The 14,903-nt window shown below is 45.7% G+C and overlaps 1 protein-coding gene across 1 annotated transcript in view; it reads right to left on the reverse strand.

Annotated features, from left to right (window-relative positions):
* Positions 1–3,668: 3,668 nt before the first annotated feature.
* Positions 3,669–14,903, reverse strand: part of LOC121557182 — a 65,532-nt gene continuing 54,297 nt past the window's right edge. Inside the window, exon 2 of the mRNA XM_041871020.2 lies at positions 3,669–4,638. Coding sequence (XP_041726954.2) covers positions 3,866–4,638 — 773 coding nt within the window. The 3' untranslated portion in view covers positions 3,669–3,865. The remainder of the gene's footprint in view (positions 4,639–14,903) is intronic.

Genomic DNA, 14,903 nt, shown 5'->3' on the forward strand with positions numbered 1-14,903 from the left:
ATAACAGTAAAGTAGCAGCAGCATATGACGAGGAGTGTAAACGTGAGAGTAGGGTGCCTCCCCTGGCTGGTCTCAAAACCAGGCCACCAGCACCAATGATGAACGCCCTAACCACTGTCCCAATAAGGGATATCTTATTTGTGCTGGGCCAGTTAGGCCGGTCCAGAAAAAAGCCTAAACCCTCCTCCATAGGCACTTGTGTAGCTCTGAAATTGTCACGCCCTGACTCAGAGGAAGCTCATATGTTGAGACAGGGTGTGTATTTTCCTTGTTGTGTTTTTCTATGTTGTATTTTCTATGTTGAGATCTAGTATGTCTAGATCTATGTTGGCCGGTGTGGTTCCCAATCAGAGGCAGCTGTCGCTCGTTGTCTCTGATTGGGGACATACTTAGGCAGCCTATTGGCACTAGTGGGTTGTGGGATCTTGTTCCGTGTGAGGTTTGTTGTGTGTACCTTAGGACGTCACGTATCGTTAGTTTATTGTTTTGTCGTTGTGTTTATTCGTTTAATAAACATGTTGGCATATCACGCTGCGCCTTGGTCCGTCCCGTTTATCAACGATCGTGACAGAAGAGCCCACCAGACCTGGACCAAGCAGTGTGCCGAGGAGGAGCAGAGAGGATGGACTTGGCAGGAGATGAGAGAGGATCTGGCAAGAAAGAGGGAGGCCCTGATCAGGGTGGAGAGGCAATCCCCCCAAAAAATTGGGGTTGGGGGGGCACACGGTGTGGACGATGAGGCAGCAGGAGGCCGCGACAGGGCGGATCTGCTGGTTAGGAGAGGAGGCCACCAGATTACGGGGGCCATTGGTTCAGAGGGAGCAGAAGGAAGGTGTAAAGGCACGGCGAGAGGAGCTGGTTAGGCTGCAGAAGGAAGCAAGTGGTGCGTGTCGCCAGTCCGGTCCTGCCCGTTCCTGCCCCTCGCACCAAGCCAGTGGTGCGTGTCGCCAGCCCGGCCCGGCCTGTTCCTGCCCCTCGCACCAAGCCAGTGGTGCGCGTCGCCAGCCCGGTCCAGCCTGTTCCTGTCCCTCGCACCAAGGCAGTGGTGCGCGTCGCCAGCCCGGTCCGGCCTGTTCCTGTCCCTCGCACCAAGCCAGTGGTGCGCGTCGCCAGCCCGGCCCGGCCTGTTCCTGCCCCTCGCACCAAGCCAGAGGTGCGCGTCGCCAGCCCGGTCCGGCCTGTTCCTGCTCCTCGCACCAAGCCAGTGGTGCGTGTGTCCAGTCCGGTACGGCCCGTGCCTGTTCCACCGGTGCCTACTCCGGAGCCAGAGCAGTCCGCTCCACCGGTGCCCAGTTCAGCTCCGGTCAGCTGCTCCACTCCGGAGCCAGAGCAATCCGCTTCACTGGGGTTCAGTCCAGTTCCGGTCAGCGGCTCCACTCCGGAGCCAGAGCAGTCCGCTCCACCGGTGCCTGACCCAGCTCCGGTCAGCTGCTCCACTCCGGAGCCAGAGCAGTCCGCTCCACCGGGCTCTAGTCCGGAGCCTGAGCAGTCCGCTCCACCGGTGCCCGGTCCAGCTCCGGTCAGCGGCTCCAGTCCAGACCCAGACGTCAGCCCCTCTCCAGGTTCGGGGTCTCCCACACCAGGGTCCAGACAGGGCTTGGAATATAGTGGGAGGAAGGAGAGGGGAAGCAACGCGCCGAGGTCTAGACCAGACCAGGGGCGCAACAGGGAGGCGAAGAGTGAGAGGTCATCACGCCCTGAGCCGGATCCGCCTCCGAGGCGGAATGCCCACCCGGCCCCTACCCGGCTATGTTTATGTTGTGCGGTCGGAGTCCGCACCTTTGGGGGGGGGTACTGTCACGCCCTGACTCAGAGGACGCTTATATGTTGAGTCAGGGTGTGTATTTTCCTTGTTGTGTTTTTCTATGTTGTATTTTCTATGTTGAGATCTAGTAGGTCTAGATCTATGTTGGCCGGTGTGGTTCCCAATCAGAGGCAGCTGTCGCTCGTTGTCTTTGATTGGGGACCATACTTAGGCAGCCTATTGGCACTAGTGGGTTGTGGGATCTTGTTCCGTGTGAGGTTTGTTGTGTGTACCTTAGGACGTCACGTATCGTAAGTTTATTGTTTTGTCGTTGTGTTTATTCGTTTAATAAACATGTTGGCATATAACGCTGCGCCTTGGTCCGTCCCGTTTATCAACGATCGTGACAGAAATAACTTCATAGATAGGTGTAAGCAATAGAGTGAACGCATTTTTAAGTAAATCTCAGCTCTGTTAAAAGTACACTCAAGAAAATATTTTATTGATCATAGTGATTCATATCGTTAATATGCCCCACAAACATTAGACAACTATACAGAAAAAGCCCTTCAATTGCTGAAATAAGTAAATAAAATCAATGATGAGATTAGTCAACTGATACCTGACACGGACATTGTGGCGTAGCAGGAAGATCTGAGTATCGTGAACCAAGCGGTTGTGAGTTCAAATCCCAAATGAGGACATGTTGAATAATAATTACTGTATAAATGAACATGCTCAATGTAATCATGTATGTCAAATATGTTGGTTGACAAAACTGTATGTTAAAAGCACTGTGTGTGAGCATACCTAACCTTGCCAACAGACAAAGAGCTATGAGTGGATCAGTGGTTCACCAATCAGGGCCTTAATTAATTTGTGTATGGACAGATCAACGTTCCCATGAAATGTGTCTAGAACATTAATATCTTATGTTCTGAGAACACGGCAACCATGTTCTGTATATGTTTGGTGGGACGTTGATGGAATATTCTCCTAACCCACTGAACACATGAATATTCTTGAAATCTGTCTAGAACATTAGTACCTTCAGTTCTGGGTAAGTTCTATTTGACATTAAGGGAATGGTCTCTTGGAAACATTCCTTACACAACATTGGAACATTCCTATGAAAACGTTAGTTAATGACCTATATGAGTGGCAGGTAGCCTAGCTGTTAAGAGCGTTGGGCCAGTAACCGAAAGGTTGTTGGTTCGAATCCCGAGCCGACTAGGTGAAAAATCTGTTGATGTGCCCTTAAGCAAGGCACTTAACCCTAATTGCTCATGTAAGTTGCGCTGGATAAGAGCATCTGCTAAATGACTAAAATGTCAATGTAAAATGCTTACCTTGCACTCTCTTCAGCCCCTGTCTCTGCACCGCCACAGGTAGAGGTGATGGTGAAGCTGAGGAAACACGCTCCTGACGCATCATCATCATCGGTGGTGGGCTCTCCTTCTTCACCCCGTTGCTAAGGGCAACCCCGCTCAGAACACTGGCAGCGCTTGGAACCCTGGTGGTCATCATGGCGTCGGGACGGGAGAAGGAAGCGATCCTCTGCAGGATGGAACCCACGCTCTCTCTCTCTGACATAATTTCCGGTGGCTGGGCGTGGCCCAGCGGTGGTTGGGCGCACTCCAGTGGCGGGGGGGTGGAGGGGGCCAGGTGTCCTACCTGAGGTCTGGGGGAGAGCAGGTTGAGCTGGGGGGTCTGGGCGGGGGACAGGGGGACAGGGGACTGACTCACCTTAGGGACAGGCTTGGCCCCCGGGGGGAGGTAGGTGGGGGGAGAGCGGGGAGGGATGGGTTGTTGTTGTGGTGGTGGTTGGCGGGGGGAAGAGGAGTGAGGTCACCGCCGGAGCTGTCCAGACTGCTGAGGGAGGGGCTAGCAGAGACAGAGAGGCTGCTGGGATAGTGGCATCTGGGGGGAGGTTTAGGGGGGTCAGAGGAGGGGGGAGGACGGGGGCTGGGCTGGGGCGTCTTCAGCCCCACCAGACTGTCTAGATCCAGGGGAAACTTGTTGAGACGCTGGGTCTCTTTGGGTTTGGGCTGGCTCTGGGGCTGGTAGATGTTGTGGTTCTTATTGGGAGAGTAGCAACCTTCCTTCCCAAAGGAACTGGTGTTATAATGGCCCTGGGATCCGCCATTCAAACCCACATTGGCGTTGCCATACCTCACCCCTCCACCTCCAGCCCCCCCGCACCCCCATCACCCCGCCTCCCCCTTCCCCGATCTGGAGGTCCAGACTGGGCATGGATCCGTGGCTGACCCCCCTGGGCTCTGGAGCTCCCAGCACCATGGGCCCCTCCAGCTCAGAGTGAAACACACTCCCATGGGAAGAGACGTTCTTCAGAGCTGGGCTGCCCAGCCCAATCCCCATCCCCAGGCCTGACCCACGCTGCTGCCCAGGACGCTGCTCCATCTGTGGGGTAGTGGAGTAGGACAGAGACCCTGGCTTGCCTGGAGGTAACCCTCCTCCTCCTCCACCTCCCTGGATGGAATACTCCAGACTAGAAGAGGAGCTATGGAGACTATCATTATCACTGCCTGGGCCGGAGAGAGAGGAGGAGAAACCCTTAGGGTTGAACTTGTTCTGGAAGGAAGAGGCCCTGGTGATGCCTCCGTAGCTCCCTCCGTTGTTGTTGATGGTGGGTCTGTTCATGTCTCTGTTGAAGGAGAGGCTGGAGACCATGCGGGACTTGAACACAGGGCTCTGGGAAGGGCTGGGGTTGGTACCAAGACTGATCCGGGACCGGAAGGCAGGGGAGCTATGGTTGGATGTGGGGAACCCTCGACCCTCGTTGGTCTTGTTGAGGAGGGGGGAGGGAACGGGGGAGGAGGGGGAGAACGGAGGAGGCTCGTCCACATCATCGACGTCGAAGGATCTTTTCAAAGCTGTGGAGGAGAGAGGGAGATATGGGCAGAGGGAGGGGAGAGAGGTGGAGGGGGGAAGAGGGAGGGAGGGAGGGAGGGAGGGAGGGAGTTTAAGTTAATCAGTAACAGTTATAGTTATAACATGAACTTTAATAAAATGAATACACTTATTAACTGTTCAATCTTATTTAAGTTAGTTGATATTATCAGGCAAAACCGAGTCAATCCATTGACAGATAACTGTTCTTTTGAAGCTAGCAGTAAAATGTTGTATACATCTGGCCCTTCATTGGACACGGTGTTAACAAACCTCCAAACGAGCTTCAATGCCATACAACACTCCTTCAGTAGCCTCCAACTGCTCTTAAACACTAGTAAAACTAAATGCATGCTCTTCAATCGAACGCTGCTGGCACCCGCCCACCCGACTAGAATCACTACACTCGACGGGTCTGACCTAGAGTATGTGGACAACTACAAATACCTAGGTGTCTGGTTAGACCGTAAACTCTCCTTCCAGACTCACATTAAGAATCTCCAATCCAAAGTTAAATCTAGAATCGGCTTTCTATTTCGCAACAAAGCCTCCTTCACTCATGCTGCCAAACATGCCCTCGTAAAACTGACTATCCTACCGATCCTTGACTTCGGCGATGTCATTTACAAAATAGCCTCCAACACTCTACTCAGCAAATTGGATGTAGTCTATCACAGTGCCATCCATTTTGTCACCAAAGCCCCATATACTACCCACCACTGTGACCTGTACGCTCTTGTTGGCTGGTCCTCACTACATATTCGTCGCCAAACCCACTGGCTCCAGGCCATCTATAAATCACTGCTAGGCAAATCCCCGCCTTATCTTAGCTCATTGGTCACCATAGCAACACCCACCCGTAGTATGTGTTCCAGCAGGTATATCTCACCCAACTACCTCATCCCCATATTGTTATTTATTTTGCTCATTTGCACCCCAGTATCTCTATTTGCACATCATCTCTTGCACATCTATCATTCCAGTGTTAATACTAATTGTAATTATTTTGCACTATAGCTTATTTATTGCCTTAACTCCATAACTTGCTACATTTGCACACACTGTATATATATTTTCTGTTGTATTTTTGACTTTATGTTTTGTTTTACCCCATATGTAACTCTGTGTTGTTGTTTTTATCGCACTGCTTTGCTTTATCTTGGCCAGGTCGCAGTTGTAAATGAGAACTTGTTCTCAACTGGCTTACCTGGTTAAATAAAGGTGAAATAAATAAAATAAAATAAAAATGTCAATCTATATGGCCCAGGCCTGCCAGGACACACACACACACACACACACACACACACATACCCCTCCACCCGTCAGCAGAACCCAGGAGTTAAAGGGACATTTCACCAAGCTCTACAACACTGTATATAGTAATTACTATATTAACAACGTTACGTTCTTTTGTCATGAACATCAAAAATCTCCTCACCACAAGCTAGAATGAGCACATTTTCATTTCACCTGTAGAATCAGGAACTTTCCACTTACTGTCTATTCGTCTGCTCATAGTGAACCACAAGGTAGATGGGTCGTGCCCACCAACGTGGACTTGAGCTCTGAAAGAACAACACACAGAGTAGCTAGCTAGCTAACGTTACAGCCAGGAGATTATCACAGGGATTTTCAGTCTGAACTGATGGGCAATTCAACCGACGCCAGCTGAGAAGTGATGCGATAATGTTATCATAGATTTCTCCAGGAACAGGGTTGGAGTTAAAACCCACAGGAGGGTGTCTCTCCAGGAACAGGATTGGAGTTAAAACGTACAGGAGGGTATCTCTCTAGGAACAGGGTTGGAGTTAAAACCTATAGGAGGGTATCTCCAGGAACAGGGTTGGAGTTAAAACGTACAGGAGGGTATCTCTCCAGGAACAGGGTTGGAGTTAAAACCTACAGGAGGGTATCTCTCCAGGAACAGGGTTGGAGTTAAAACCTACAGGAGGGTTTCTCTCCAGGAACAGGGTTGGAGTTAAAACTTACAGGAGGGTCCTCCAGGAACAGGGTTGGATTTAAAACCAACAGGAGAGTAGCTCTACAGGAACAGGGTTGGAGTTAAAACCTGCAGGAGGTTATCTCTCCAGGAACAGGGTTGGAGTTCAAACCTACAGGAGAGTAGCTCTCCAGGAACAGGGTTTGAGTTAAATCCTACAGGAGAGTATCTCTCCAGGAACAGGGTTGGGGTAAAACCTACAGGAGGTAATCTTTCCAGGAACTGGGTTGGAGTTCAAACTTACAGGAGAGTATCTCTCCAGCAACAGGGTTGGAGTTAAAATCTACAGGAGGATAGCTCTCCAGGAACGGGATTGGCGTTAAAACCTACAGGAGGTTGGCTCTCCAGGAACAGGATTGGCGTTAAAACCTACAGGAGGATAGCTTTCCAGGAACAGGATTGGAGTTAAAACCTACAGGTTATTGTTAGCTAATCTCTATTTGTGTATTGGTAGCATGAATATGAATATGATGAATATGTATAAATCGTCTATTATTCGTTGGTTGGTTCTCAGCTGGCCACATCAAAACACACTAAGATAGCATGTCTAATCTCATCACACAATCAAACAGACAGGTACACCTTACAGTAGTTTGATGTCACTCCGTTACCCTGTCAAAACTAGTGAATTGCCTGAATGCCTACTCTGGCAGTGACACATGTTGCATTGTTACAGGGACACTAACTGATACTGCCTGTATATATGTAAATAACACCATGTTATTCCTTTGTATTTCTACATTGTTACAGGGACACTAACTGATACTGCCTGTATATATCTAAATAACACCATGTTTTTACTTTGTATTTCTACATTGTTACAGGGACACTAACTGATACTGCCTGTATATATCTAAATAACACCATGTTATTCCTTTGTATTTCTACATTGTTACAGGGACACTAACTGACACTGCCTGTATATATGTAAATAACACCATGTTATTCCTTTGTATTTCTACATTGTTACAGTTCTCCTAGTAGAGAACCGGAATATGATAACTAATCTGGACCAGGCAGAACTAGAAGTATGCAACTTGCAGCTGAAAGTATTGTATTGGTTCCTGGGATTTTTTAATGGAAATGAAAGCGAAACCAGGAATTAGTCTCTCCTGGCTCAGGCTTGTGTTGTAGAACCACCATACAATAAATATTGATATTTTCTATACATTTTCTAAATGTTTCTGCCTGTATGGATTCACAGAATAGATTTATATAAACTGTACGGGGCTCTCTAGGATCAAACTGATGTTAGACATTCAGGTATGTCCAAAGAATGTTTATTTGTCAAGGGGAGTGTCCACTAACGCTAACTCAAAAAGAGAGCCGGCTATTCAACAAGAATGTTACATGGTAAAAGTAACATAGGAAAAAATAATGTATGAACAATGTAGTAGAGTCCAGTGTGTCAGAGTGTGTCTCAGACAACTGGTAATCAGCAGATTATGGGAGAGGTGGCCATGATGAAATGACCATTCACAAAGACACATACAGTAAGAAAATTACGGCTGTCCCCGACCAAGTCTATATATTTTTCCATATATAGACACATTATACAGTGAGGGAAAAAAGTATTTGATCCCCTGCTGATTTTGTACGTTTGCTTTTCTGCTAAGGGGACAGCACAACTTCACCGCATCAAAGGGACGATGGACGGGGCCATGTACCGTCAAATCTTGGGTGAGAACCTCCTTCCCTCAGCCAGGGCATTGAAAATGGGTCGTGGATGGGTATTCCAGCATGACAATGACCCAAAACACACGGCCAAGGCAACAAAGGAGTGGCTCAAGAAGAAGCACATTAAGGTCCTGGAGTGGCCTAGCCAGTCTTCAGACCTTAATCCCATAGAAAATCTGTGGAGGGAGCTGAAGGTTCGAGTTGCCAAACGTCAGCCTCGAAACCTTAATGACTTGGAGAATATCTGCAAAAAGGAGTGGAACAAAATCCCTCCTGAGATGTGTGCAAACCTGGTGGCCAACTACAAGAAATGTCTGACCTCTGTGATTGCCAACAAGGGTTTTGCCACCAAGTACTAAGTCATGTTTTGCAGAGGGGTCAAATACTTATTCCCCCCATTAAAATGCAAATCAATTGATAACATTTTTGACATGCGCTTTTCTGGATTTTTTTGTTGTTATTCTGTCTCTCACTGTTCAAATAAACCTACCATTAAAATTGTAGACTGATCATTTCTTTGTCAGTGGGTAAACGTACAAAATCAGCAGGGGATCAAATACTTTTTTCCCTCACTGTATGTGTTTCAATCAAATGTTTTAAACTGTCCATGTTAATGAAGCTGCAACATAATTACAGCCATTTCTGACTGAAAAGTTTGGTTACCAAAATCCCTAATTTGTTTAGGAAAAACATTCCCTATTCCTTCAACCCTTGATCTCTTTACGTGACACGCGTATGCATCGCATGCACGTGCCAATAGCGCCTGATCTATAGCATATCATAATCACATGAATAAATTGGTTATAACAAACTCTGAACACGTGACAGCAAAATGGATGCAGAGGATGTGACAAATAAACTCGAAACGGGGGAATGTTTACTGGTTGCTCAGGAGGTAAAGGGGAAGTCAGATGTGTGGAATAAATTTGACTAGTTGTGGAAAATACTGGAGCAACAGAAAGAAGGTAAGGCGCAGGCATATTATTATTATATTATATTATTATTATATTATTAACAACACTAAATCAATTATAAGCGTACCAGAGAGTCCGCTGTAATGTTTTTTTTGTAAAGCCTTTATTACAGGAAAGACTAACAGTCGCATTCATTCGTGAATGCAATTTCCCGAAAATGGAACGGTTTATTTATTGTTTACGTTAATTATTCAAGGGTCGCTTTATTTTATTGTAAAACGAAAATGCTTGATTGCATTTCAAATCATGAATGACTCATTTGCAGTTTGATGACATGAACGAATGAATGATTGATTGATACAGTAGTCTATATAAGTATTGAAATATAGGCCTAAGTAAGTGACAGGTTTTAAGACTAAACAGAATGCGCTCTTTGGCCTACAGCTAGATAATATAATATGCCATTTAGCAGACGCTTTTATCCAAAGCGACTTACAGTCATGCGTGCATACATTTTTTTTTTTTTGTGTATGGGTGGTCCCGGGGATCGAACCCACTACCTTGGCGTTACAAGCGCCGTGCTCTACCAGTTGAGCTACAGAGATAGATAGATGGTGGTTATAAAAGGCTACTATACAAAGCCTACTAATGATAATGACATTACTTATTATAATAATGCTGATCATAATAATAACAATAAGAAGGAAATCAAGAAAAAGGAGGATTATATTATATAATTTCTCTGACAATTTGGTAAAGCGTAAACAACACTAAATAAATTATAAATAATACCAGAGGCTGTTCTAACGGGGGGAAAAAAGTGTAAATCCTTTATTACAGCATAGCAAAGATTAAAAACAGCCGAATTTGTGAAATTGCTTTATCCTACATGTTGTGGTTGCATGAGGCTTGGTGCTCACGGAATCAGTAGGCTGTTAAACAAACACTCAAACAGAAGCAGGATCTGTCTTATTTCTGTAGGTATATATGGATGATTTATAAAGCCAGACACATTTAACAGTTAGGCTATTGATTATAGACCTAATTAAGTTAGCATTTCCTCTCTCCTCACTTTTCTTAGACAATTAAGGCAAGTGCTGTTTTCTTGTCTCCTAACTCCGCTGCTGCCTCTGCCACAAATGATTTAGGTTGACAGTGGTTGCTGATGTTACACATTTGCTAACAAGTTACACATGCGAGGCTTGGCGCATAGCAAGCTAGCAGACTCTAGGCTAACTAGCCAACTCCAGTCATGTGCTAACATTTGCTGGTAAACCTAGGTTTAGGTGGCTGGTTGTAACATTAGTAGCTTGCTGTTTAGTAGCCATATCTATGAGTACAGTTACATGCACACAATAATACGATTATTGTGGATAGTCAGATTAATATAATAGCTTGTTTAAAACGTTTACATGCTTTGCAAGAAGAACGATTTCCCTAATAATCCTGTTTACATGACACATCTGAAATCAGATGATCAGAATTTGATTCTGAATTCGGACATATAAAGTTTGTATGTGAAAACTATTTCTAAGATGCATACTTTCAGTTTTTCTGAAATCACTTCACTCGCGCATAAGACGGAGGCATGCGCTACCGGTAGACCGCTGGAATGCCGATTAAGCCGTTTACATGTCCTAATAATTTGAAAGATTACACAGAAAACCAGGTGTTTTAATCAGCGTATGCTTACATCGATATCTACCTTACACAATTACTATTGCCCTACTCGGCCAACTGCCATAATCAGTTTAATATCGAATTATTAGTGTAAACATACTCTATGACTAAAAAGAGAATATGTTTTACAATCGAGATACAATAGCTAGCTAGAGCTCAGATTGTAAAACCTGTTCTCTTTTAGTCATAGATATGTCTAGCTGTTTAGCTACCTAGCATGCTACCTAAGTTAACAAACAGAAAAATAACAATTACATTTCCTCCCACTGTAACACAGTAGTATGTCAATACATAATGAGTTTCAGTAGATAAACTAAAGGTGGCTCGTATGAAAAATAACTTACTTAGCTAGCCACCGTATTTGTTATCTGCCCTCTTGGTGCTGGCTTCGGCTGTAGCTGAGCTTCTAGCTAAATAAAACTATTTGTTTCGAATCCTCTTCGCTATATTCCGGTTACACGGACTCTTGGCCTCCCATCCTATTCTAACCACCTCTCGCCGGCTTTGTATTCATGTTACCTGATGAAATTGCTGTACAATATGATCTTGTTGCCATCTGATGCACATTCAAATGTCATAGAAAATCAACACTTCAGAGCTCTCCCTGTCCTCTGCCATGCCCTGATTGTATTACTGCTGATGATATCTGGAAATGTGAATGTACACCTTGGCCCATCTACTGTTGCTAGCCCCAATTCTGACTTGTGCTCTGATATCTGTTTCACTGATTTCTGCTCTCGTAAAAGCCTGGGTTTTCTGCACGTTAACACTAGAAGCTTATTACCTAAAATGTATCAATTGAAAGTGTGGGTTCACAGCTCCAATCCAAATGTGTTGGTCATTACTGAGATGTGGTTAAGAAAGAGTGTTTTGAACACTGATGTTAACCTTTCTGGTTATAACCTTTTTCGGCAAGACAGATCTTCCAAAGGTGGTGGAGTGGCAATCTTTACCAAGGAACACCTTCAGTGCTCGATTGTCTCCACCAAGTCTGTCCCAAAACAATTTGATTTTCAGGTTTTAAACATTAAACATTCAAATAGCTCTTTGTTGACTGTTGCTGGGTGTTATCGTCTACCATTTGCACCGGCCTGTACCCTACCTGCCCTAAGCTCTCTCCTGGCCCCTTACACTAAGTCTGAATTTGTCCTGCTAGGTGACCTAAACTGGGACATGCCTAAACCAGTCCTAAAGCAACAGGACTCCCTAAATCTTCCTCAGATTATTACCAATCCAACAAGGTATGACTCCAAACACCCAGAAAAGGCTACTTTCCTTGATGTTATCCTCACAAATAATCCTGATAGGTATCAGTCTGTTTTCTGTAATGACCTTAGTGATCACTGTTTTACAGCCTGTGTTCGTAATGGCTGCTCAGTGAAACGACCTGTCCTGATTTGTCATAGATGCTTGCTAAAAAACTTGAACGAGTAAGCCTTCCTTCATGACCTGGCCTCTGTAAATTGGTATAGAACCAGCTTGATCCCCTCTGTCGAAGATGCTTGGACCTTCCTTTTTGATATTTTCAGTGGTATTGTTAACAAACACGCCCCCATAAAGATAATGAGAATTAAAAACAGGCTCAGCCCCTGGTTCGACCGTGATCTGGCAGAGTTACTCCACTACAAGAATTCCATTTGGCGAAAGGCTCGGCACACGCATACTCAGGCTGACTGGCTGTCGTTCAGGCAAATGAGAAATAAATGCACTCAGGCTATCAGGAAGGCCAAAGTTAGTTACTTTAAGGAGCAGTTCTCTCTCTGTGGGTCTAACCCCAATAAGTTCTGGAAAATGGTTAAAGACCTGGAGAATAAACCCTCCTCCTCACAGCTGCCCATGTCCCTTAATGTTGATGATGTGGTTGTTACTGACAAGGAGCACATGGCTGAGCTCTTTAATCAACACTTCAAGTCAGGATTCCTATTTGACTCAGCCATGTCTCATTGCCCGTCCAACATTTCCTCATCTCCCACCCCTTCTAATGCGACTAGCCCCAATGCTCCTCCCTCTTTTTCCCCTGCCCCGCTACAACGTTTCTCCCTGCAGGCGGTCACTGAGTCTGAGGTGCTAAAGGAGCTCCTTAAACTTGACCCCCAAAAAACATCTGGGTCAGATGGTTTAGATCCTTTCTTCTTTAAGGTTGCAGCCCCTATCATCGCCAAGCCTGTCTCTGACCTTTTAACCTGTTTCTCCTCTCTGGGGAGGTTCCCATTGCTTGGAAGGCAGCCACGGTGCGTCCTTTATTTAAAGGGGGAGATCAAGCTGATCCTAACTGTTATAGGCCAATTTCTATTTTGCCCTGTTTATCAAAAGTGTTGGAAAAACTTGTCAATAATCAACTGACTGGCTTTCTTGATGTCTATAGTATTCTCTCTGGTATGCAATCTGGTTTCCGCTCAGGTTATGGATGTGTCACTTTAACCTTAAAGGTCTTAAATTATGTCACCATTACCCTTAATTCTAAGCAATGTTGTGCTGCTATTTTTATTTACTTGGCCAAAGCTTATAATACGGTAGACCATTCCATTCTTGTGGGCCGGCTAAGGAGTATTGGTGTCTCTGAGGGGTCTTTGACCTGGTTTGCTAACTACCTCTCTCAAAGAGTGCAGTGTATAAAGTCAGAACATCTGCTGTCTCAGCCACTACCTGTCACCAAGGGAGTACCCCAAGGCTTGATCCTAGGCCCCACGCTCTTCTCAATTTACATCAACAACATAGATCAGGCAGTAGGAATCTCTCTCATCCATTTATATGCAGATGATACAGTCTTATACTCAGCTGGCCCCTCTCCGGAATTTGTGTTAAACGCTCTACAATAAAGCTTTCTTAGTATCCAACTAGCTTTCTCTGCCCTTAACCTTGTTCTGAACACCTCCAAAACAAAGGTCATGTGGTTTGGTAAGAAGAATGTCCCTCTCCCCACCGGTGTGATTACTACTTCTCAGGGTTTAGAGCTTGAGGTAGTCACCTCATACAATTACTTGGGAGTATGGCTAGACAGTACACTGTCCTTCTCTCAGCACATATCAAACCTGCAGGCCAAGGTTAGATCTAGACTTGGTTTCCTCTATCGTAATCGCTCCTCTTTCACCCCAGCTGCCAAACTAACCCTGATTCAGATGACCATCCTACCCATGCTAGATTACGGAGACATAATTTTTAGATCGGCAGGTAAGGGTGCTCTTGAGCGGCAAGATGTTCTTTACCATTCGGCCATCAGATTTGCCACCAATGCTCCTTATAGGACACATCACTGCTCTCTATACTCCTCTGTAAACTGGTCATATCTGTATACCCGTCGCAAGACCCATTGGTTGATGATTATTTATAAAACCCTCTTAGGCCTCACTCCCCCCTATCTGAGATACCTACTGCAGCTCTCATCCTCCACATACAACACCCGTTCTGCCAGTCACATTATGTTAAAGGTCCCCAAAGCACACACATCCCTGGGTCACTCCTCTTTTCAGTTCGCTGCAGCTAGCGACTGGAACGAGCTGCAAAAAACACTCAAACTGGACAGTTTTATATCCATCTCTTCATTCAAAGACTCAATCATGGACACTCTTACTAACAGTTGTGGCTGCTTCGCGTGATGTATTGTTGTTTCTACCTTCTTGCCCTTTGTGCTGTTGTCTGTGCCCAATAATGTTTGTACCATGTTGTGTGCTGCTACCATGTTGTGCTGCTTACATGTTGTGTTGCTGCCATGTTGTGCTGCTGCCATGCTGTGTTGCTACCATGTTGTGTTGCTACCATGTTGTGCTGCTGCCATGTTGTGTTGCTGCCATGTTGTGTTGCTGCCATGTTGTGTTGCTACCATGTTGTGCTGCTGCCATGTTGTGTTGCTACCATGTTGTTGTCATGTTGTGCTGCTACCATGTTGTGCTGCTGCCATGTTGTGCTGCTGCCATGTTGTGCTGCTGCCATGTTGTACTGCTACCATGTTGTGCTGCTGCCATGTTGTGTTGCTACCATG

Source organism: Coregonus clupeaformis, unplaced genomic scaffold (genome assembly GCF_020615455.1).
Source record: "Coregonus clupeaformis isolate EN_2021a unplaced genomic scaffold, ASM2061545v1 scaf1375, whole genome shotgun sequence".
Taxonomy (NCBI): domain Eukaryota; kingdom Metazoa; phylum Chordata; class Actinopteri; order Salmoniformes; family Salmonidae; genus Coregonus; species Coregonus clupeaformis.